This window comes from Leptonotus elevatus, chromosome 18, assembly GCF_054856555.1.
Source record: "Leptonotus elevatus isolate MCC_2025b chromosome 18, RoL_Lele_1.0, whole genome shotgun sequence".
Classification (NCBI taxonomy): domain Eukaryota; kingdom Metazoa; phylum Chordata; class Actinopteri; order Syngnathiformes; family Syngnathidae; genus Leptonotus; species Leptonotus elevatus.
This window is the reverse complement of record NC_141256.1, coordinates 15,337,701-15,360,682: the sequence shown is the minus strand read 5'-3', so window position 1 is coordinate 15,360,682 and position 22,982 is coordinate 15,337,701. Positions and strand designations below refer to the sequence as shown.

General features: G+C 42.3%; 2 protein-coding genes across 2 annotated transcripts; one reads left to right on the top strand and one right to left on the bottom strand.

Moving 5' to 3' along the window:
* Positions 1-7,486: 7,486 nt before the first annotated feature.
* On the bottom strand, positions 7,487-8,701 carry lnc.lemp (lncRNA encoded micropeptide). The gene is made up of 2 exons (XM_086061427.1): positions 8,464-8,701; positions 7,487-7,789 (listed from the first exon to the last, which is right to left on the bottom strand). Exon 1 carries the CDS (start codon positions 8,664-8,666, stop codon positions 8,496-8,498), a length of 171 nt encoding a protein of 56 aa, XP_085917553.1. The 5' UTR covers positions 8,667-8,701; the 3' UTR covers positions 7,487-7,789; positions 8,464-8,495.
* An 834-nt stretch (positions 8,702-9,535) lies between these two features.
* On the top strand, positions 9,536-22,793 carry bub1 (BUB1 mitotic checkpoint serine/threonine kinase). The gene is made up of 29 exons (XM_086061145.1): positions 9,536-9,678; positions 10,190-10,249; positions 10,356-10,497; positions 10,574-10,770; positions 10,855-10,898; positions 10,980-11,044; positions 11,971-12,014; positions 12,120-12,450; positions 12,544-12,604; positions 12,686-12,814; positions 12,890-12,991; positions 13,630-13,693; positions 13,887-13,962; positions 14,031-14,217; positions 14,294-14,360; positions 15,265-15,599; positions 16,191-16,298; positions 16,621-16,725; positions 17,034-17,097; positions 17,870-17,945; positions 18,081-18,207; positions 18,317-18,383; positions 19,563-20,047; positions 20,408-20,508; positions 21,116-21,277; positions 21,363-21,520; positions 21,579-21,756; positions 21,939-22,048; positions 22,206-22,793. The coding sequence occupies exons 1-29, from the start codon at positions 9,656-9,658 to the stop codon at positions 22,399-22,401; spliced, it is 3,864 nt and encodes a 1,287-aa protein (XP_085917271.1). The 5' UTR covers positions 9,536-9,655; the 3' UTR covers positions 22,402-22,793.
* The last annotated feature ends 189 nt before the right edge of the window (positions 22,794-22,982 follow it).

Here is a 22,982-nt window from a genome sequence, read left to right as displayed (position 1 = left end):
CCAAAAAAACACAGGAAGTCGGCCATTTTGGATATTTCCATTGTTCCTTAAAACTAAATTCGGCCTCCAAAGACAGTTTGACTTAGCAACATGAAATTTAATAGCCAAGGTGGTCATGACAAGGCCTATAAAAAAGTCACAATAACCCACGCCCAAAAAAACACAGGAAGTCGGCCATTTTGGATATTTCCATTGTTCCTTAAAACAAAATTCGGCCTCCAAAGACAGTTTGACTTAGCAACATGAAATTTAATAGCCAAGGTGGTCATGACAAGGCCTATAAAAAAATCACAATAACCCATGCCCAAAAAAACACAGGAAGTCGGCCATTTTGGATATTTCCATTGTTCCTTAAAACAAAATTCGGCCTCCAAAGACAGTTTGACTTAGCAACATGAAATTTAATAGCCAAGGTGGTCATGACAAGGCCTATAAAAAAGTCACAATAACCCACGCCCAAAAAAACACAGGAAGTCGGCCATTTTGGATATTTCCATTGTTCCTTAAAACAAAATTCGGCCTCCAAAGACAGTTTGACTTAGCAACATGAAATTTAATAGCCAAAGGTGGTCATGACAAAGCCTAAAAAAAAGTCACAATAACCCACGCCCAAAAAAACACAGGAAGTCGGCCATTTTGGATATTTCCATTGTTCCTTAAAACTAAATTCGGCCTCCAAAGACAGTTTGACTTAGCAACATAAAATTTAATAGCCAAAGGTGGTCATGACAAGGCCTATAAAAAAGTCACAATAACCCACGCCCAAAAAAACACAGGAAGTCGGCCATTTTGGATATTTCCATTGTTCCTTAAAACTAAATTCGGCCTCCAAAGACAGTTTGACTTAGCAACATGAAATTTAATAGCCAAGGTGGTCATGACAAGGCCTATAAAAAAGTCTCATTAACCCATGCCCAAAAAAAACACAGGAAGTCAGCCATTTTGGATATTTCCATTGTTCCTTAAAACTAAATTCGGCCTCCAAAGACAGTTTGACTTAGCAACATGAAATTTAATAGCAAAGGTGGTCATGACAAGACCTATAAAAAAAGTCACAATAACCCACGCCCAAGAAAACACAGGAAGTCGGCCATTTTGGATATTTCCATTGTTCCTTAAAACAAAATTCGGCCTCCAAAGACAGTTTGACTTAGCAACATTAAATTTAATAGCCAAAGGTGGTCATGACAAAGCCTAAAAAAAAAGTCTTAAGAATCCATGCCCAAAATGACACAGAAAGTCAGCCATTTTGGTTTGAAGTGGCCTTTTATGGTCATTTTGGACTTCTCCAAGGTTCATTCAAAGTAAATTAGCCACCTCTTAGCGTGCTAACATTGTGCATGCACGTCTGTCATAAGTAGACCCACAAGAAAGTTTTAAGAACTCACGCCTGAAAAGACACAGGAAGTCTGCCATTGTGGTTTAAAGCCGCCATTTTAGAATCACGTTGGGCCATTTCAAAGTGTCCCTCGAAAACAAACTTCTGTCCTCGATCGCTCCCGGATTTGACCTAGACAGATGGGCGACACTAAACGATGAAACATTTTGTTTTCACCCTAGCATGTGCGCGCAGAGCCCGGCGGCCAAGTTTGACTTGTCGTCATAAAAGGCAAAACTCGCAATAACTCAGCTCCACAAGGTCAGAGCTTGGCCACCCGACGAAGGCCGCTGCTCACATTTGTCACAACTTCAAACGAGCTCCAGGCTGCCGTATTTTAAGCAAGCCTGGAAAGAAGTCTGTTTCTCGACACCGCATTACCTTTTTTGCACAAAATGCTCCTAAATTCTCCTGAAAGCAGGCTGCTAACTCTCAGCGGGCGCAGTCAAGCGTGGAGCCTCAAAGTAAACGTCTGCAATAACATTAAGCAGCCCGGCAATTACAATCAGAACAAACAGCATTTCTTTATTAGAGGATCTCTCATAATGTCAGTTCACGCGGCGCCCCAAAATTGCAGCAGAAATAATTAATGTCACTCTCGCTTGGGCTCACGCGAGACTAATTTGCCTCCCGCGTTAAGAGCCAAGCATCTCAGAAAAGTTGCTTTTTTTGCTTCTCTTTTGTGCCGACGTTTGCCTGGAAAGCTGGAATGCGTCGGCATGGATTAATCAAATATTGTGCTGTCATTATCCTGACTTGAGGGCGCCTCGGATGAGGAAGGACAAGCCTGATAGACGTAAACGTTAAGGCGTGACGTATTTAACAGCCGTAGCAGCATTATTTCAGATATGCGCAATTACACTCGAAATACAGATGGGTAAGAATAACCCAAATTGGGTCAAAAAGGGACTGACCCAACTTTAGGGGGTTAACTCAATAAGTCGGGTCAAATGAATAACCTACCAAAAAAAAAAATTGGATTGGCTTGCTTTAAGGGTTTGACTCGCGGTGGGAATCTTTGAATGTCTCACAATTCGATTCCGATTTTTGGGTGCAAATTCGATTCCGATTTTTGGGTGCGCGATTCGATTCAGAGTCGATTTTCGGATAAGAGCGATTTTTTATTCCAAATGATTTGATTGACAATGATTTTTGCTTCAATTTATAAACGTTCAAGGAATCGTAATGATCTACTCTCGTCCGACTCGCTAATGCTAACTAGCGCGCTACTCGCGGCACTGTTTTGTGTGTCATTTTTACAGTAAACTTCAACTGGTAGTTGCAAGTAAACAGCTTGTAGCAAGTACACTGAGCACCGTATTTGGACAATGATGTGAGTACTATACTTTAAAGGTGCATTTTAATGTATTACAAGTGTGTTTTAATAGCCACTATGATAAACGAGGGTACACCGTATTGCTCCCAAAAAACAAAAAAAGCCTTTTTGTATCATTTTCTCCGAGGTCATTGATGCGACGTGTGGAGACGTAATGAAGATGCAAGGTGAGACGAGTTAAAGCCATCAAATCATTTTTCCTTTTCAAGCAGGAGAACGCTGCACAATATGCAAAAAGTAACCCCCTCCCAAAAAATCTCATTTCCACTCGATCCACCTGAATTACAATGACACGCTTATTATTATTCCAATGCGGGATTTATAGACTCCAGCACTTTCCACAATGAGCTGACTTTTCCGCGCGTGTGTGTACGGGGGCGTGTTTATGAGGCGAGACACATACGCATTAAAAGGTTAATTCCCGGCGCCCGCAGTGATTATTCATCCCGCGACATAATGCAAACTTCTTCAAAAACGAAAGTAATTGGCAAATTTGCCAAAGTGCGCGACACTGACATGGAGGAAGAATATTAACTACATGCCGCCTCCTCCTTTGGGACTCCAAGCATATCCACGCCGCAAATGTATTCTGAAGGCTGGATAGTGGTTGCACGACCGTTTAATGAAAATAATACATAAATACGTCACATTGTTAGTTCGATGGATTTCGAATAACAGCTAGTTAGCATGTGATTCAACCACAAGTCATTTCCTGCGATATTTAGTAGAGAAACAGACTAGACTAGTGGATTAATATTATAAATACAGGCTCATAATTTTATTTTATTTTTTTTAACTTTTTCTCTTAAATAGTTTAGTTTTCGTCATTTTGCAAAAAATTTTTTTAAAAAATCATAATTTGATTCTCATACAATTGCATGTTTTCTTGTCAAAATAACTTTAGGGTTCATAAAAGTAAACAACTAACTAGTTAAACTAGCCCACCAATAAGTATCAAACTAGCTAATGAAGCAACCCACCAAATAGTTACAATTAATTAACAAACAAGATTTTAAAAACCTGTTCTGTTGCCTACAAAGACAACCTGCTGAGCTAACAAATCCACAAAATAGCAAATGAACTCACAAACAAGCTAACGTAGCAACTGCCGTAGTTCACAATCAAACTCGCCAACAATCAAAATTGGTGAGTTCCATATAAAAACAAACTAGTGCGCTAATAAGCTAGCAAACGGGCTGACTGACAAGCTAACTTACTAACTCACCAACAGCAACAAAATGTTTTATATGTGCTGTTGTGGCTTTTCAACTATGGCGTAAATAAGAGCACTTTGACACAACGCGCTACGTTAGCCAATAAAGCTATCAACAAACCAACAAGCGGCGACTAAATGGCTGACAACACTCAGTCGACGTTTAGCATTCTGTAGGTTTATAGAAACAAACAACATAAAATGTAACAAAAAAGTTTGTTCAGTGGAAAAAAGTGACATGTGCTGCGTCAAATGTTAGCATAGCATGCTAAGCCGAATTGTAGCCTGTGCCTTTTGGCGGGGTGTAACGACCGCACACGTGGCATCCTAAAAGCTACACTTGTACAAAACGTACCATTGTGCCGCTTTTGCCTGTTAGGCCTTCATAGCGGCGTAAAAGCTTTAGCGAAAGCTTTTACCAGTTCGATGATGAGAGTAAACACACACACAAACACGCACACCCTCCCTGGAGTGTCCGCATTGTCTGGAACGGACGCACGCGCGCTAGCCAACAGGGGAGGACGGGAGCGAGTGGCGGCGGCAGCTTTTAGCGCGCCGCATATGGCTGCATGCCACTTGTTTGCTTTAATATCCTGCTTTTATCCACAACATCTTGAGTGCTTCCATTCAGCCGGGATGACGACGACGCCAGCGGGGACGCCCAACTTTGACCTCCGCGCCGCTCACTGGGAGCACTCTGTCCATTACCTCTCATGCAACTAGTGTTCTATCCGTCTGTCCGTTCGACCGTCCAACCATACTTTCATCCGTCTACACATGCCTTTGTAGAAAGTTTTCTCTTATCCATTTGCTCATCATCGTGTGTGTGGATGCCTTTTTTCGTTTGGGCTGTAGGGCAGTTACGACTGGGCCCTATGAACTCTGCCTAGCAACAAGCCACGACACCAGAATGTGTCACACGTGTAAATATATGTAAATTTTTTCTTCATATTTCTTTCTTTCTTTCTTTCTTTATTTATTTATTTATAGTGCTCTGTTTTTACTGCTTCTTCAGCATGACAATTAGAATATTTATTATTTATACATTTTCATTTGAATTATTTTCTGTCATATAGAGGTGTCAGGCAATTAATTTTTTTTAATTGTAATTAATCGCATGAACTCAATTGTTAACTCACGGTTAATCGCAAATGTTATATCCGTTCTAAATGTACTATAAAATGTACAATACATTTTTTATACTCTTGTTAACATAAAAGAGGGGAAATGTGAAACGAATAGAAATATGGCTGCATCTTTCAGTCATTGATACAGTCATAATAATTCATAAAAGTGCGTTAAAATTAAAAATATATATATACTGTACTATAAAAAACGAGTGTGATATTGATTTGTGTTGAGGTCATTTTTCTGCCACTAGATGGCATAATTGCATTTGTAAGACGTTGGTGACAGCTTGGTGCATTTTAATTTAATATTAAGAGCTGTCTAATCTTTAACATGAAGTAACTTGTGAAATTCTGCACATTTTAAAAATTGTAAAATACAACTTGACCCCACTTTCCACAAATATATGTATTATTATTCAATTATTGCTATAAAAAATGGTGGCGTTTTAATTTAACTAAGAATTAAAACACTAATTTTGACACCCCTAAAATATATATATATATATATATATATATATATATATATATATATATATATATATATATATATATACATATTATTTATATATGTTCATTTATTTATTTATAGCATATATTGCTGTTTTTACTACTTTTTCAGCATGACAATGAGTATATTTATTATTTATACAATTCCATTTGAATTATTTTCTGTTATTATTTTATCTCATGGGGAGGACGGAGTAGAAACAGGTTTTATAAGACATTCTCCTAATGAAGTCCCCCCGCCCCCATGTCCCCCCCCCCCCCCCCCCCTTCTTACTGCCTAATAACCAAGACAGCGAGGAGAGCCAATCAAGGAGCTCCCGAAGTCTCATTATCTGAATTGGGAACATCTGATGGATGGCGGTCAGCGTGATCCCCTTCTCTCGCTCTTCTGTCATCTCTCTTCATCATCCTCATCCCCTCTGAAAGTCACGCACAGCGTGTTGCTAAATAAACAGGGACTTGGCGCGCGCGCGCACACGCACACACGCACACGCACTCGAGTGCAACAGCCACGACGTTGATCACAGCAGAGGCCCAGCATGAGCCAGCGCCGGATTACGAGAGCCTCTCCAGAATCGAAAGCAAACACACTTCAGCCGCCTCCCGTGACTTTCGCACTCTTTAATTCTCACTAAGCTGCCTTTGCTGTCTTCTTTTCTTTTTTTTCACCCCCCTCTTCTTCTTCTATTTTTTTTTTTTTTTTACATCCAATTTCAAAAGTAGGCTACGCCATGTCAGGCGCGTTTAACTCAGTCACTGCTGCGGACGGAGAGATTTGTCGAGTCACTTTTTGAGAAAAGGGCTCGTCTGTAATGACTCACGGGCGCCTGTAGGTGGCGGCGTTGCGTGGCTTTGGATTTGAGATGAGCTGAATCAAAAGATGAATGAGACAAAAAGTTGACAATTGCAGCTTTTATTTCATGGTATTTATATCTCCATGAGTATTGTTACGCAACTCATGACCTTTTGCTTGAAGCTGCCCACTTTTCAAGTGAGCAAAAGTATTGGAACAGACTATTAAATGAACTTCAACTGAATAACAGGGTGGTGTAAACCTCACTTGCAATGAGCTGCCGACTGACTTTGTTCTTCCAAATCCGATTAGTTTGAATGCATTTTTCTTTAAATCGTTACTGCATATTTGTATAATACTGTTCATTAATACTATTATTTTTTTTATGTCAAGGCACCAATGTAGCTACTACATGGACCTTACGATAGAAGTTAAAGTTTTCGCAATGTTACGTCAAAAATGTTGAAATGCTTTCCTTGTAATACACACACACACACACATATATATATATATATATATATGTATATATATATATATATATATATATATATATATATATATATATATATATAAACTTGGCATCTACTGTGACATAATGCATAAACGCACGTCTAATTAAACGCCACCTGCACTTTATTTCCCTCCTGACTCGGCACTTTATATTAACGACAGTCGCGTCCCATAAAGCTCTTCAAGTGTCGTCAAGTAAATAAAATATATGAGACTGCTGATTATTCTTATTATCAGATGACATCTCCATCCGCTTGTGACATCTTCTAACGTCTTCACTCGTAATTGGCCTAATAGAAAGAAAAAAAACATCGCATTTAGCACACACACAAAATGTGTTTTGAATCTTACAGTGCACTAGCACCACCTATGGATGGGAATAAACTTTTTTTTTTTAAATCTAATTTTATTTATATTATAATACACATTAAAAAAAACTTTGTTTTAAGGTTTTGGGATGTGGGAGGAAGCAGTTAGTTTGTCATCACAATGGCGTCCATATACTGTTTAACATGGCAGGAAGCATGTACTGTATTTGCATTATATATATATATAATAATAATAATCATATAACGTGACTGTCTTCATGTTCTGTGAAACACATCACCCAAGACAAAACTTTCCAGTTGCTAAGTAATTTAATATGCTGTCATAAACAAAAGAAGAAAAAAAATTTTTAACAGTATATTTTATTCAAACGTTGGTAATTGTGTAATATTTACAAGTCCATCGACATGTTGTTCATATTGAGTGCTGTGAATCTTGGTCATCTTTGGAAGACATCATTATTTGTTTGACATGAAAAATTAGACAATACATGCTCGTGTTCTTGCGCGTTTGCAATGTGGACAAATGTCAAAAGTCCAATTGGCAAGCCGACGAGAAACATTTGGCAGCCATCCTCTGAGAGCAGCGCACACACCTGAAAAATACAAATACATTTGGAATTGAGTGGGACAGATGTCGTTAATGTTAATGATAACATACTTAAACGTACTTAGGGTTGTACAATTCCAAGAATTTTCAGAGTTGTAAACATTATATGCGACATTAGTGACACGATGGAAATGAGCTAAATATGGATTTTCATGTATATAAAATTTAGAAACATTTTATAAAATGATGAATCAGATGCAAAAATGTTCTACATCTTTGTGTGAAAATATCTGAAATGTGTCCACTGTCCATAATATTTAACAAGGCCACATTTAATTGTACACACAATTCACTTTCATCAATTATTTAATCTAATATTAACTTGATGTTATATCGTGTTCCTATATATTTTTTTTGAGTTTGTATAGTTGTAAAATGTGTCAAAACTTTAATTAAATAATAAAAACATGACAGGATTTTCTTTTTTTTAACCCGGGAGGGGGCGTTGCATTTTACAAGCTGTCATTCTACGTTTGGCCACTAGAGTCCACTGTTGACTTACAAAGATAACCCTTACTTCTGTTCTGATTGATAGTCGGTCTAGTTTAGACAGGAATTCCTTTTACAAAATGCAAGCACATTACTATAAATTAATGTGTTAAATGAATATCTCTATGTTACAGTCAAAAACAAAGCCTGACGGACTTGATGTTTGTGTACCTAATGTTGTGTCCACGACCGCGTGTTAGCGTTCAGGCCAAGTCTATTTTCTTCTGCGTTTCGCTCAGTTTGTCTTGTAGCCTCTTCTTCCGCCATTCCAGAAACTTCCTCCGCATCCTGCTGGCCTGCCAGCCAGCCGCGAAGCCCGCCAGGAAGGACACGACTACGGCCGCTTGCACCGACCTCTCCGAGAAGTCTGCCATGGACGCGTCTGTCAGCCAGCCGCGCGATGCCGGAAGTAAAGTGACAGGTACAAGTCTCGCGATATTTCATCGCGGTATACAGAAGGATCCTACCAGGATGTGCGCGCACGCGCAGACTGAAATAGATAAGAAATAGCAAAAAGGTCCTCATGAGTCAAAACAAATAAAATAATTGAGATGTTGCTATATTCTATTTCGACACTTAATTCCTTTTAAATTGATAATTAAAGTTACAGCAATTCTAATGTTGCCAGATTCAAATCCCTAGTTTTGAGAAAAACGGGTTCAAAGTTTTGGTCCTTGCATCTTGGGAAAAAATATATTGACTACAAAGTTTCAGGAACTGTTGAAAGCTCACTGGAAAGTCAATTCCAATAGGCTAAGCTAGGACATCATCCTAGATTTCGACCCATTAAAAGTTTAGGGAGTTTGGCCTCAGCAGATGAAATCAGACTAAACTTTGAAGATCACGTAAGCTTACAATTCATCTTCTGAGGCATAATCAGCTAAAGTTTAATTATTTTATTGTTACTCCTCGTGCTATTTTTATTTATTTATTAAAATGATGTCATATTGTCGAATTGAGAAAATAGATTTACTAATTTTGAGTAAATTAAAGCAAAAGATAATTTGCCATTTGGGAAAGTCGCTAAATTGGCAACACTGGGACTGCTGTTTTGTAGTGTGGAAGCGAGGACATGAATGCTACGCACTCTTGTACAGTAGATGGCAGTATGCGCATATATGTTGCTTGCAATCCGCTATTAACAGAAAGAAGAAGAAGACAAGCAGCTATGCGTAATGCACAGTGGGAGTACGTCACAAGATTCTCGGCTTGCTATTGGCTGAGCGCGAAATTCAAACACCAACCAGGAAAACGTTAGCGAACGTTTACTCGATTGGGAACTTTCGGGGCGGCGTAAGATGAAAAAAGACCATTTATTTTAGTTTAAAATTTGTATTCATTTATTATTCCTCAGATAACGAAAATGGATGTGACCTGTTGTTTAAAGTAAGTAAAGAAAAACTACTTGAAGTTCTAGTCCTACGAGGAGTTTTCATTTGTGCTTCCTGAGTGCTGCAGTATACTGTATTTCGTTTCCCCCCCTCATGGCTTTTGACTTATTAACGATGCTAAAACGGTGGACAAAGTTTGTGCCGTAGCAAATGACGTTTGTACAAGATTTCGTCTCCTGGTGGGGTCGGGCATTGTTGTGACTCTCGATGGCCTTATTTTGATTCCGCTTGCCTCATTCTGGTTGCGTTTGAATTTTGCTACTGCGGCACTGCCTCATCGCATAAAGAACCATCATACATCTGTACAATAATGAACTGGATCGTCTTTTCCTTTTCTTTTTTTTTTTAAAGATTGGCCACCTCAAATGCATCCTGCCAAGTGCTAAATTTGTGCTTTTCGACACATACGTACTGCTGGTGTTTATTTACGACAGACTTGTTGAAGCAGTTTTTTAGTGTGTCATCCTGCAATATGAATAACTCACATTGTAAACCAAATTTGACAGAGCGTTTGAAAGCTGCTTCAGCACATACTCGGGAGATGACCCCCTGGATGCATGGCTCAAGTGAGTCTCTGCTCTTCTCTTCTCATTCGGTGACTGACCAGCAGCTGAGCAAACATCACAACAGACTTTTGTCACTTTTTTCCCCCCCACTGTGTGCGCTTGGCAGGTTTGTGGAGTACATGGACGAAAATGTACCTGCAGGCGGCAGCAGCGAAATGTCAGTGGTGCTCGCCAGGCTGGTGCAGAACTTTCTCAGTGTGGAGCGATATGCCGACGACGACCGATTCGTCAACATGTGCGTCAGATATGTAAGTGTGTCTTCATGGCAATTGGATTTCTGAAATCCAAATCCAAAGTGCTCTTACGGGAGTTTGTTGTTTGCAGGCCACTTACTACGCCGAGCCCATCGCCCTGTTCGACCACATCTTCAGTGAGGGCGTGGGCACCAGGACGGCGGCGCTCTATGTGGCCTGGGCTCAGTGCTTTGAGCAAAAAGCAATGACGGAGCAAGCAGATGCTGTTTACCGCAAAGCTCTGGAGAACCGAGCCCGGCCCTCTGAAAACGTCATGGCAGAGTACAGGTAACGCGTAGCTTCCACTTCTCAATCACTGCGGGGTTTTGTTGTCATATTTGCCGACTCAAAATTCTACATGTGATTCCCCAGGAAGTTTCAAGTCAGAAGCAAAAGCCAGGAAATGGTGTCAGAAGGTGAGAGTTCGGAGGTTGTTTGGGTCCCGTTGCAGCTGTTGTCGTCCGCTGCTAATTTGTTTGCCGCCGGATGTGATGCAGGAGTTCCGAAGCTGCCGCAGAATCATCAGCCGTCATCAGACAGCGTGCCCGCTGCTCCATCACAGGTGCCTCATCTCCATTTCATAAACACGAGCAACTCCGTTAGGGCAGGAATGATTTATAAATCAAATACTTCAATGAGAGGAAGAGAGAAAAAAAAATGGCGAAGCTCTCAGTCGTCTTTATTGAGCAAACGTCAGGGAAAAAAACGCGTTCATACATGACATGATCTGTCCAAGGCCACTAGCGACATCTGAGCTCTCAACAGTGCAGCGGAGTTAGCTAACGGTTAGCCAGTTAGCACACAGCTGTTAACCTGAGCGAGCAGCAGCCTCGAGCGAGGCGCAATCATGGATTCTAATTAGGGACGCCGATATTGGGCATTGAGATGAATATCGGTATCGGCCTCTTTTTTTTTTTTTTTTTAATCTGACGGTCGATAAAAGGTCGATCGAAAACCTTTTTAATCTCTACTATTTGTTTACATTTTCAGTTAACTTTATAAGAGATGCTGCTGACCCTGGGAACCTTGAAGAAATGTAAAAGTTTAAGATTTCAGTTTTTAATAAATTTTGGAAAAAAATATTTTACTGTAAAAAACTATACAGAGCTATATTATTTACTTGTTTAAGTTTCCATTTAGCTTTTTAAGACTTCCAGAATTTTTATTTATTTTTTTATTTAAAATGAAGTCTATTGTCTAATTATATATTTTTTTTAATCTACATTTTGAAAAGTCTGAAAAACTGTTCAATAAACATGCTTTAAGACATTACAACATAGGCATTTGTATTTAAAATAATAATAATAATAATTTACGTGAGTATCCCCCCCCCCCCTCCCCCTTTTATGAAAATGAATATCGGCTTCAAATATCGGCCTCCTTTACTAGGCTGCTAATAATCGGTATCAGCCCTGAAAATAAACATATCGATCTATCTCTAATTTTAACAATATTCCGTAAACGAAACCTTCGTCTGCTTCTACTCAGGCCACAGCCGAGATCCAATCCAGTGAGGCCGCTTACGTGCGCACGTAAGTCATAATAACAATGGCGCACAAACGACATAGCCGGGGACACATGACGTCAAACATATGTAGACACTTTTTTTTTGGGTGAACGTGACCTTTGCCCTCCAGAGTTTCGAGGTCCTCCAGCCATCAGCCCGAGCGCAGCGATCGGGCGCTTGTGAGCATGTACTCCAAGGACGCGCTGACATCGGAAGGGTCCGAGCTTTGCTTCGAGGAAGTGCGGGCGCGGACGTACTTGCAGAAGAGGCAGCAGAAACGGGAGGCCGAGGAGCGCCTGAGATATAAATGCGGAGGGGAGGGGTCGTCGTCGTCGCCGCCGCCGCCGCCGTCTTGCCCGTGTCCCGTTGTTGCACGTGAAGCGGAGCATTTGGAGAGTGAGGATGATGAGGCTGTTGCCAGGCTTCGGCACCAAGTCCACGAGATGAGCAGGAAGCTGAAGGTGAACCGGCTCGGGTGCGGGATGCTCATCAGCTCCCCCGATGACGACGACGATGATTATCTGGCATCCTAACATCTGCTTTTGCTTCTCCAGATGTGCCATCAAGGGCCCCAGGAAGGCTGCCGTGAAACACAAGCCCAGGAGAACCTCAATGGTGACTTGCATGTGCACTAAAAGTCGCATAGATCCTGTCAAGGCCCCGATTTTCGAACCCGCGTGTGTTTGTGCATGGCAGCATCACAGGATAGCGCGCACGATGTTTCCCACATCACTCCCAGCAACTCGCTGCTGAGCTCCCAGCACGCCACTGCCACGCCGCCACACGTGCTGCCATCGCCCACCGTCAACACGCGCGAGGCCCTGAGTGAGCGCCTCTTCTTTGCCGAGCAAAACCTCTCCAAAAAACGTTGGCTTCAACAATGCCACTTGTGCGTTTCAGACGTGATCATGGGAATGTTTCAGTTCCCCACGTTGACCGACGAACCCCCGAGCGACGCGTCGGCGGCCGTCCCCGCCGGGAAGCCGGCAGATGATGCAAACGGTAAGCGCCTCCTGCAGCGGTGTCAAAGTCCGGTCCTCGGGGGGGGGGGGGGGGGGGGGGGAGGTCCGAGTCCTGCATGTTTTCGAGGTTTCCCATGTTCAACACAGGGGATTCATATTTCAGCTCATCAGCAAGCTCATTGAATCAGGTGTGTTGGAGTAGAGACACCTTGAAAACATGCAGGACTCTGACACCTGTGACTTAGAGCAAAGGAAAGGAAGACTTAAATGTTGTGTATTTAAACACCAAAAAGTTCAAATAAAAAAATATTTTAGGCTAATGAAAGTCCACTAGCTTATTGCTAATGTATAATGTGAAACTCCATAGACGAGCTAACGAAAATTAGCATAGCTGTTCCAATCATTCTAACCCACACGATGCCCAAGCATCAGATCTTTTTTTAATTTTTTTATTTTTGTCGATCACTAAACAAGTCAAGTGTTGCTGTCAATTTTGTGTGTTTTTTTTTCTTTCTAAACTGATTTGATCTATTCTTTTTGGCACAAAATTCCTTTTTTAAATGTTTTTTATTTACATTTTTTTTTCTCACACTAAATCCCCTCAACATTAAAAAACAAACAAACCTTGATGTCTTTTAAACAAACAAAATGTAACTTTGGCTACTTCCTGCCTCACAGGCTCCGCCCCACTGGTCAATTCTGCCACCGCAAAGTCCTTCACAATCTACCAGGATGACGCCAGGTCAGTCGGGCAGATGATTGTCACTTGTTAAAAAAAGTGCCTCATTGTGCAAGTTTTTCCAATTTTGTTTCGTTTTCTCTTATGCACCAACATTCGGCAAACCTCATATTACAACTTGAGGCAATTCAATATTTTTTTGATGCTATTTGTTTCAACTCGTGAGCAAAAAAATGATGATGTTGTTGTTGTGCAGTGCTGCCGCTTCCCACGCGCTGAGCAGGAGCAAAGCAACGCGAGGCCGAGGCTTGACGGAGAATCTGCCGTCCGCCGTGAGTCTGATACGATTGACTTTCGATGGTCGTGCCTTGTTGTTCGACTAACATTGGATGTATGCCAGGAAGCCAACATGGCGGCGGCGGCGGCGGGGTGGTCCCAGCAGGACAAGACGACCAACGAGGCGAGCGCGTGGGGCGAGGGTTGGCTGGCGGCGTGTCCCAACAACACGGCCGACTTCGCCATGGCGGCGCGCTGCGTGTCCACGCCCTTCGCGCACAAAGGGGCCGGGGACGCCTTCCAGGGCGCAGGTATCACTTCCTGGTATCTTTTTCAACTTTTCGACACTTTTCCCAGCTCGACTAATGCATGTTGTGTGTTTCCTAGTGGATGTGACGCTCGCCGACAGAGAAGCCGACGAAAACACGTTCGTCAGACGTCTGTGTAAACTCAGGTGAGAGGCTGAACTTCCCGCCCTTCACTTCCTCTTCCTGTGCACGAGGGAATCTGAAATACAGTCTAGATTAGTTGTCCCAAACTTTTTTTTTTTTTTCACCGGGGACTCGGGTTCATAGTATTACAAATTAGGACCTAAACCAGGGGTTTGCAACCTGTGGCTCTTTTTCATTTTCTGTGGGTCCTTGTGGGACTCCCAAAAAAAAAAAAAATTAGACCAGGGCCGTTTTATCAAGAGTTAAAATCGATTATAAGTTGGTTTTAAGTCAATTCACTCTCGACAGACTTATAATTGAAATCAACGTTAAGATCAGTTTTAACGCTTGATAAAACAGGACCAATATGTGGAAATGGGTTTTGGATTTTTTGTGTCGTAAATAAATGTTATAAATATTCTACATGCACAATTGAAAGGCATTGATGAAAAATGAAAGAGAAAATATGACATTTGGTTGTCAGTTACACTGAAATTACGTTTAAATTAAAATTTAGAACCATATATATTAGGGGTGGGAATCTTTAAATGTCTCTCGATTCGATTCCGATTTTGGGGTCTGCAATTAGATTTTCGATTAAGAACGATTTTTGGTTCCAAATGATTTGATTGACAATAATTTTTGCTTCAATCTATAGATGTGCAAGGAATTGTAATGATCTACTCCAGTCTGACTCGCTAATGCTAATTAGCGCGCTACTCGCGTTGGCCAGACTCTCTATATATGGCTCTGGTAAAATGTGTTACATGGGCTCCCTCTAGTGGTGCACATAGAAGGTTGCAGTGGCTTCTGATTGTTTTGTTTACTTTAATGTCATTCTATTATTCTTATTATTTTTAAGTCTAAACAAGTTGATTTTGAAGCACTTACTCGGCTTCTCGCATGCCTCCTCCTCCTCCGACTCAGTCCCATCATCGAGCAGAGTCCGCCTGACGAAAAGTCTGACAGTCAGCCAGCGTCCTCCTCCGCAGCACACGCCGGGACCATCGTGGGCGAGGGACTCGCCGGCCATCAGCTGAGCTCATCCGCCACCTTGGCGCAGGCCCCGCCGCCACCCGCCGCGCTCTCCTTCGGGGACCGCACGGCGTTTGGCCCCTCGCCGGCCGCGCAGACTTTTGCCATCGCGGAGGATTTGCCGCAGCGTTACCCGCACCAAAATGCCATCGTGGGCGTCGGGACCCTCGTGAGTCCGGAGCGCGCCGACCAACACATGGCAAGAGGAAAAGCGGAGAACTTGTATGGTGAGTTTTGTGTACGTTGAAATATCATGTTGATCCCGATGAACTCATTCACTGCCATTAACGGCTATAGACGTCATAAATTCATTTGAACAATTTCTAGTAGTTTAACATTTTTTTCTACTTTTGTTAACAAGAGTATGAAAACCTAGAAAAAAAGTTTTTGGTACATTTAGAACAGATATTAAATTTGTGATTAATCGTGAGTTAACTAGTGAAGTCATGCGATTAATTGCGATTAAAAAACCCTTATTTGTAATAATCTTTTCTTTCTTTTTTTAAATAAATAATGATTGTAATTATTTGTTTTCCAATTTTTACTAATCTTTTTTTTTTTTAAAGATTATTAAAAATTAGGGGCATCAGGCGATTACCATTTTTAATTGTAATTAATCGCATGACTTCACTAGTTAACTCACGATTAATCACACATTTTATTTTTGTTCTAATACAAAAAAAATAAAAAGTCATACTCTTGTTAAAAAAGTGGGAAAAATGTAAAACTAATAGAAATTGTTCAAATGAATTTTTGACGTCTATAGCCGTCAATGGCAGTGAATGAGTTCAAAACCTGAGTTTGTGTTTGCGTGTCAGAATCACAGGGAAGCGTCACTCCCAACAATTCACTCGGCTGCCAGCACGCCACTGCCACTCCGGCACGCGTGCCGCCGTCGCCCACCGTCAACACGCGCGAGGCCCTGGGTGAGCACCTCTTCTTTGCCAGGCAAACCCGAAAAGATAAATCTAGCGGCGCCTTGACATACGAGTGACACCACTTAGGAAGGGAAACCGGCCTTAATTCTGATTGTATTTATTTATTTACTTACTATATTTATTTATCTTTTTAGTGGCTTTTACCCGAATCCAAAATTTGAGGTACGAGAGATTTGAGTTACAAGTGCATGTATCTCAAGGCACCGCTGTTTATACTGAAATAACGATCATCACGTCTCTATTTGCTCACAGATCTTTAGTTAGCATCAACAATGGCGTGCGTGCGTGTGTTTGTGTGTGTGTGTTGCAGACGTGATCATGGGAATGTTCCAGGTCCCCACGATGACCACCGATCACCCCATGAGTGACGTGTCGGCGTTCGTAAGCAGTGAGAAGCCGTTGGATGATGCAAAAGGTAAAGGAAAAGAAGACCCTCCGGCTAAACGAGGCTCGGCGTGCCTGCTTCCAGATGTTTAGCTGTCAATCGCACTTTTCTGTGAAACGGACACCAAAAAAAAAGCTGCACTAAATTGCATCTATTCGGCTAATAAAAGTCCACTAGCTTGTTGCTAACATATAATGTAAAACGTCATAGACAGGTTAATGACAATTAGCATCGTTGTCCAGGTCATTAAAATGATATCAGATTAGTTATAACAAAAATTGTTTACCCAAAAAAAATTTTTTTTTACGTCTTCTCTCTTTCCACTTCCCGCCTCACAGGCTCCGCCCCACCGGTCAATTCTGCCGCCGCGGAGCCCTTCAGCGTCTACCAGGATGACGTCAGGTCAGTTGGAAGATGATCGTCACTTGAGCAAAATGTTTCTGGACTGAAGTGGCCCAATGTGCCCGTTTTGCTGCTTTGCGCGTGCCTGAACGTGTTATGTATCGTTTGAAAGCTGACTTTCTGGAGGTTTGAATCCTTCCCAACAGTTTTAAGATGCAATCATGTCTGCAGGCTGAGTGAGCACTTGAGTCAAAATGTCTGTGCGACAAGAAGAATTTGGAAAGCTCGATGCCGCTTTTCTTCATACCGATACCAGTAGTATTGTAAAGTAGTCACCGATACCAAGCATCGATACCACTAGTACTTTCTACCTGGTATCAACTTAGGAAATGCAGTAACCAAAACAAAAAAAATCAAGATTTTTGTTTATGAAAATAAAAACGAAAAATGCTTTAAAAAAATTTTTTTTACATTTTTAAATATACATACATTATACCAATAATGTGAATAAATAAAGCAAGTAATACAAATAAATTAAATTAACTAAAATTAATTATATTTGTACCAAAAAAGGTAAAATTGTTACCTTTTGCCAGTAGGACCTAAATAGATTTTGACTATTGGGGTGAAAAATTCAAAGTATAATTTAAAAAAAGAGACCAATACTTTGCTGATATTCCAAATGGTTCAAGAACAGCTTCAAATTTACTTTGGGTGCACCTTTTTTAGCCGTTTTTGGCAAAAATCACAGGAATGATAAGTTTGTTTTTGTTTTTTTACAGTCTAGTGTTGTTTTTATGCCCAAAATTATTTTGTTTTTGTGTGTGTGCAGTGCCGCCGCTTCCCGCACGCTGGGCAAGAGCAAAGCAACGCAAGGTCGAGGCTTGTCAGTAAATCTGCCGTCCGCCGTAAGTCGGATTTGATTGACATTTGATGGTCACGTTTCGAACGACTGAATTGACTTTTTGTTACGTAAAAACATAACGCTAGTCTGATACGTTTTGAAGTATGCTAACATTGCGGCGGCGGGGTGGTCCCGGCAGGACAAGATGGCCGACGAGGTGAGCGCGTGGGGCGACGGCTGGCTGGCGGCGTGTCCCAACAACACGGCCGACTTCGCCCTGGCGGCGTGCTGCGTGTCCACGCCCGGCGATGCTTCCCAGGGCGCAGGTAACACTTCCCGCTTCCTGTCACGTGATGACGAACGCAAATGCGCTCGAGCGGCAGTCGAGTGGACGATTGGCAACTTGACGCCTTTCTCCGTGTTGTGCGTTTCCAGTGGACGTGACATGCGCTGGCGGGGAGGCCGACAAAAACACTTTCATGGGACATTTGCAGAAGCTCAGGTAAAGCAAGAAAAACGTCCGACTCGTCGCTTCTTAAAAGCTTGCGGCTTTCTCAGTGCCGATTCGATACCGATTATTAGTGGTCAAGGAGGCCGATAACCGATATTTCAAGCCGATATTACTTTGCCGTAAAAGAGAAAATATTAGCATCAAAATTAAGAAGAACAAAACTTCTTATTTTATTTTTAACTCATTCTCTCCCAACCATTTCCCCTGAAGCAACCCCCTTCGCTCCCAGCTGTTTTACTGGATTTTGACACAGAATATTGTGTTGCTATAAAAACATGGAACCTACCAAAAGAAAGATTAGAGTCTCTTCTTCCACCAGGAAAAAAAAAGTATAATAGTATCTGTTTCCGTTTTGCAGCAATTAGCTATAGCTAAGTTTCATCATTATTCACAAACCTGTTGAAAACACTGTCAAAAAGAGCTTGTTCCATCATGGCCCTGGTTGATCTCTTATACTCTGCTGCCACCTGCTGGCCATTTTTTGTAATAACTACCATTGCTTTAAGCGACCTCTTCAGGTCAGAGGCTGTATCACTGCTCTAGCATACAAAAACGTAATAATAATAAACGTATAAATACGTTTTGGGGTTTGAATGAGTTAAGCATATAAAGAATAGACAGCTTTGTTTACAAATTATTTTTAAAAATTGCAGGGAGCTTCCAGGGTCATCAGTATTTGTTAAGCTAAATTAAAACTAAGCTGGTAAATAGTTCGTTAACATTTTCTACTAGAAATAAAGTTTTCAAATATGTCAACATAATTTCTTAATTTTCTTCTTCTTTTTTTTTAAATAAAGTGTAGGGAATTCGCAGTGTCAGCATCATCTTTCATGAAGTTGTAAATAAATTCCTAAATGAAAAATGCATGCAAAATTGCGACTGTAGCTAATTTGGGGTTTTAGTCAGGGTTAGTAAAAAGGTTTCAAAAGATCTTCGCAGACAGTGTCTGAATATGTTCGAAATGTTTTTGCCACAAGTAAAAACTGTCTGTGAACATCTTATAAATCGGCCTTCAGATTCGTAAAAAGGCTGATGCCGATATTTGTCAAAATGCCAAATATCGGCCCGGCCGATAATCGGGTCTATCCCTCGCTTCAAAGTGTTTGTACAGTTGCAATGTGTTTACTTCTGAAGCACTTACTGGCTTCTTGGGTGCCTCCTCTGACTCAGTCCCATCACGGAGCAGCATCCGCCTGACGAGAAGTCTTCCGCCAGCGCCGCCAATCAGTCGGCGGCCTCCTCGGGGCCACGCGGCGGCGCCGTCGTGTTCGAGGGGCTCAGCGCCCACCAGCCGATCGTCGCATCACCCGCCTCAGATGCGATGGCGTGGGCCCCCGCGAGCCTACCGTCCGCCGACCAACACATGGCAAGTCCCGAGAAAGAGTGTCCTGGCCTCCCTGATTCAGCCAAGCGGCTCTCTGACTCCTGGAGCAGCGGCTCCGACTTCCTGCCCGCCGCCGACCAACACATGGCAAGTCCGGAAAAAGAACGCGGCGGCTCCTCTGACGCCGCTCAGCTGCTCTCCGATCCCTGGAGCAGTGAGCTCATCTCGGACTTGTTGTCAAGGATGAACCCGCCGCTCACCTCGCACCCGCAGTGCGTCATCTGGCAGCGCGGCCTCCCGGACATCGCCGCCAAAAAGACCATCAGCATGGGTAACAATAACTTTGAAAGGCTTGCTTAGCATAGCGATGCTAAGGGTCAGCCTAGCTAACATGGAGATTCTAAAGCAGGGGTTCGATCAAAAAAAAGTGGTGGGACGAATATGCGCAATTTTAATTCACATGTCAACGGAACGTATGGCGTTCCACAGGGTTCAGTACTGGGGCCTCTGCTGTTTTCATTGTATCTGTGATATATCAACGGGACGTATGGCGTTCCACAGGGTTCAGTACTGGGGCCTCTGCTGTTTTCATTGTATCTGTGATGTCCGTGGGTTCCTGGTGCGCATAGAAAAGTGGTTCAGTACCTCCAACAAGTTTAAGAATCACTGTGCTAACCGTTCTCTGCGACAGGAAAAGCGTGTTTGCGAGTGGACCGCGTCCTCGGCCAAGGAGCGTTTGCAACCGTTTTCCAGGCCACTAACCCTGCCAGCTGCGACAAGATGGTGCTGAAGGTAAGATGGTATGGAGGACCAAAAATGCCAAAATCAAAAATAAATTAATAATGTGAAAATATAACTGATATAAAAAAAGAATCATTCAAAAATTGAATATGAAAAAATAAATATAAATTTGAATAAAAGCAAATAAATTAAATAAATAAACATACATACATACATACATAAATTAAAAATAAATATAAATAGAATTAAATGTCAATCAAGAAATAAAAACACTCTGCTCTCATACTTATTTACCCAAGACAAACTTAGGACCGCCCCCTCATTTGAATAACATTTCATGATGCATTTCATGCTGACAGCATATGCAGCATGAAATAAATCAAAATGAGAGCAGCGCGTTTAATTTATTGATTGACATTTAAATGTTTTTATTTCTGCATTTATTTATATTTTTTTGAATCTCTTTTTTTTTTTTTTTACTATATATTATATATATATTTATTTTCTGTATTTAATTCATTATATTTTTATTTTGACATTTATTACAATTTTATTTGGCCATTTTTGGCCCTCCATAAGATGCCACATTTGACGACGACGTGTGAGAAGTGTTCCCGCAAAAGCAGGCCGTGTGTAAACGTGACGTTGTGCCGAGCAGGTGCAGAAACCGGCCAATCCGTGGGAGTTTTACATCAACACTCAGCTTGACCTCCGCCTGCCTCCGCCCTCCCGTCATCTGTTCGCCCGCATGCACTCGGTTCACGTCTTCGCCGACGGCAGCGTCATGCTGGGCGAGCTGCACAGCTACGGCACCCTGCTGGTATATGAAAAGGGCCCGTGCTCCGCTTTGCCTCGTGAGCCCGCCGCTCCTCCCAGTTGAAATAATCAAAGTGTTTCCCTGCCAGAACACAGCCAACGTTTACAAAAGCGGCGTCGACAAAGTGATGCCTCAGCCGCTCGCCATCTACTTCGCCGTCTGCATCCTGCGAATGCTGGAAGAACTGCACGCCGCTCGCATCGTCCACGCCGACGTCAAGCCCGACAACTTTGTCCTCGGGCAAAGGTACGCCACGTGCCACATGCGCGCATTTCGCCGGCGCTTTACAAACGCCGTTGCGCAGGTTCGTGGAGAACGACAACTTTGAGGCGGACAACCTGGAGCACGGCCTGGTCCTCATCGACCTGGGCCAAAGCATCGACATGGACCTCTTCCCGTCGGGAACCGCCTTCACCGCCAGGTGCCTGACGTCCGGCTTCCAGTGCACCGAGATGCTCAGCGGGAAACCTTGGAGCTACCAGGTCAGACGCTACCTCGGCTTTTGTTTAGTTTAATCCCATCCGGGAGTCGTGGATTAAATGAGATTAAATCACACGAGCGCGATTTATGATGATGATGATGATGATGATGATGATGATGATGATGATGATGATGATGATGATGATGATGATGATGATGATGACGACGACGATGTGGGTTGCAGACGGACTTGTTTGGCGCGGCGGGGACGGTCCACGTGCTGCTGTTCGGGTCGTACATGCAAGCGGTGCAAGAAGAAGACGGCGAGTGGAGGACCCGCGCGTCCTTTCGAAGGTTCGTGTTCGTGTGCGGTTCACACCGTGGACACAAATCGGAGTACATTGAGATACACGAGCACGCAACTGAAATTGGAACCAAGTCGTGACTTGAACCAGCGGGAAAAAAATCATTGTATATTAAATCGCAATTTGATTATTTTCCTCACCCTCAGGATGCCTCACGGTGACGTGTGGCAGCATTTGTTCCGCACCCTGCTCAACGTTCCCGCCTGCCGTCCGTCCCCCGCGACCCTCGCCGACCTCCGCCATCGTCTGACCGCCGTCCTGCGCAGCGACTACCGCCACAAGCTGCCGTCGCTCAAGAACCGCCTGCTGGTCCGTCTGCTGGAGAGCTGCAAGGCCGCATAGCTGCGCGGGCGACATCATGTTGCGATTATGGCGGGGTCACCTGGAATGTAAAAACAAGCACAAAAAAAAAAAAACTAAATCGTGTTCAAATGTTCTCATCTTGATTAAGTTTGACCGCCAGGTGGCGCCACCGAGCAGACAAAGCAGATGCCTGAGGAGTTTTATCAGACCGTTTTTTTTTGGTCTGAAAATTGTTTTATATCTTTGTTCTTTTATTTATTCTATGCAGTTGACGAATAGTGACGAGCAGAACAATTGTGGGTTCTTCCAAGAGCTGGTAGAAGTTACTTGCCGTTCATACAAAATAAATTGATGGTTGATTTTATTTACTGTACGTGCCGTCAGATTTTTTTCTAATGTAAAATTGTTCAATAAAGTTTAGGAAACTGGAGTCAACGACTGATTATGCATATGTTGTACACAGATGAGGACAAGTAAAAGTTCACATCTGTAGAGAAAAAAATGTTTTATTGGCAGAAGCAGGAAAAGTCACTGTTTTACATTTTGTACTCAATACACTATCAACAAAGCTCGAGCTTTACCATTGATTCTATTACTTTTGACTCAGCATGAGACTCAGT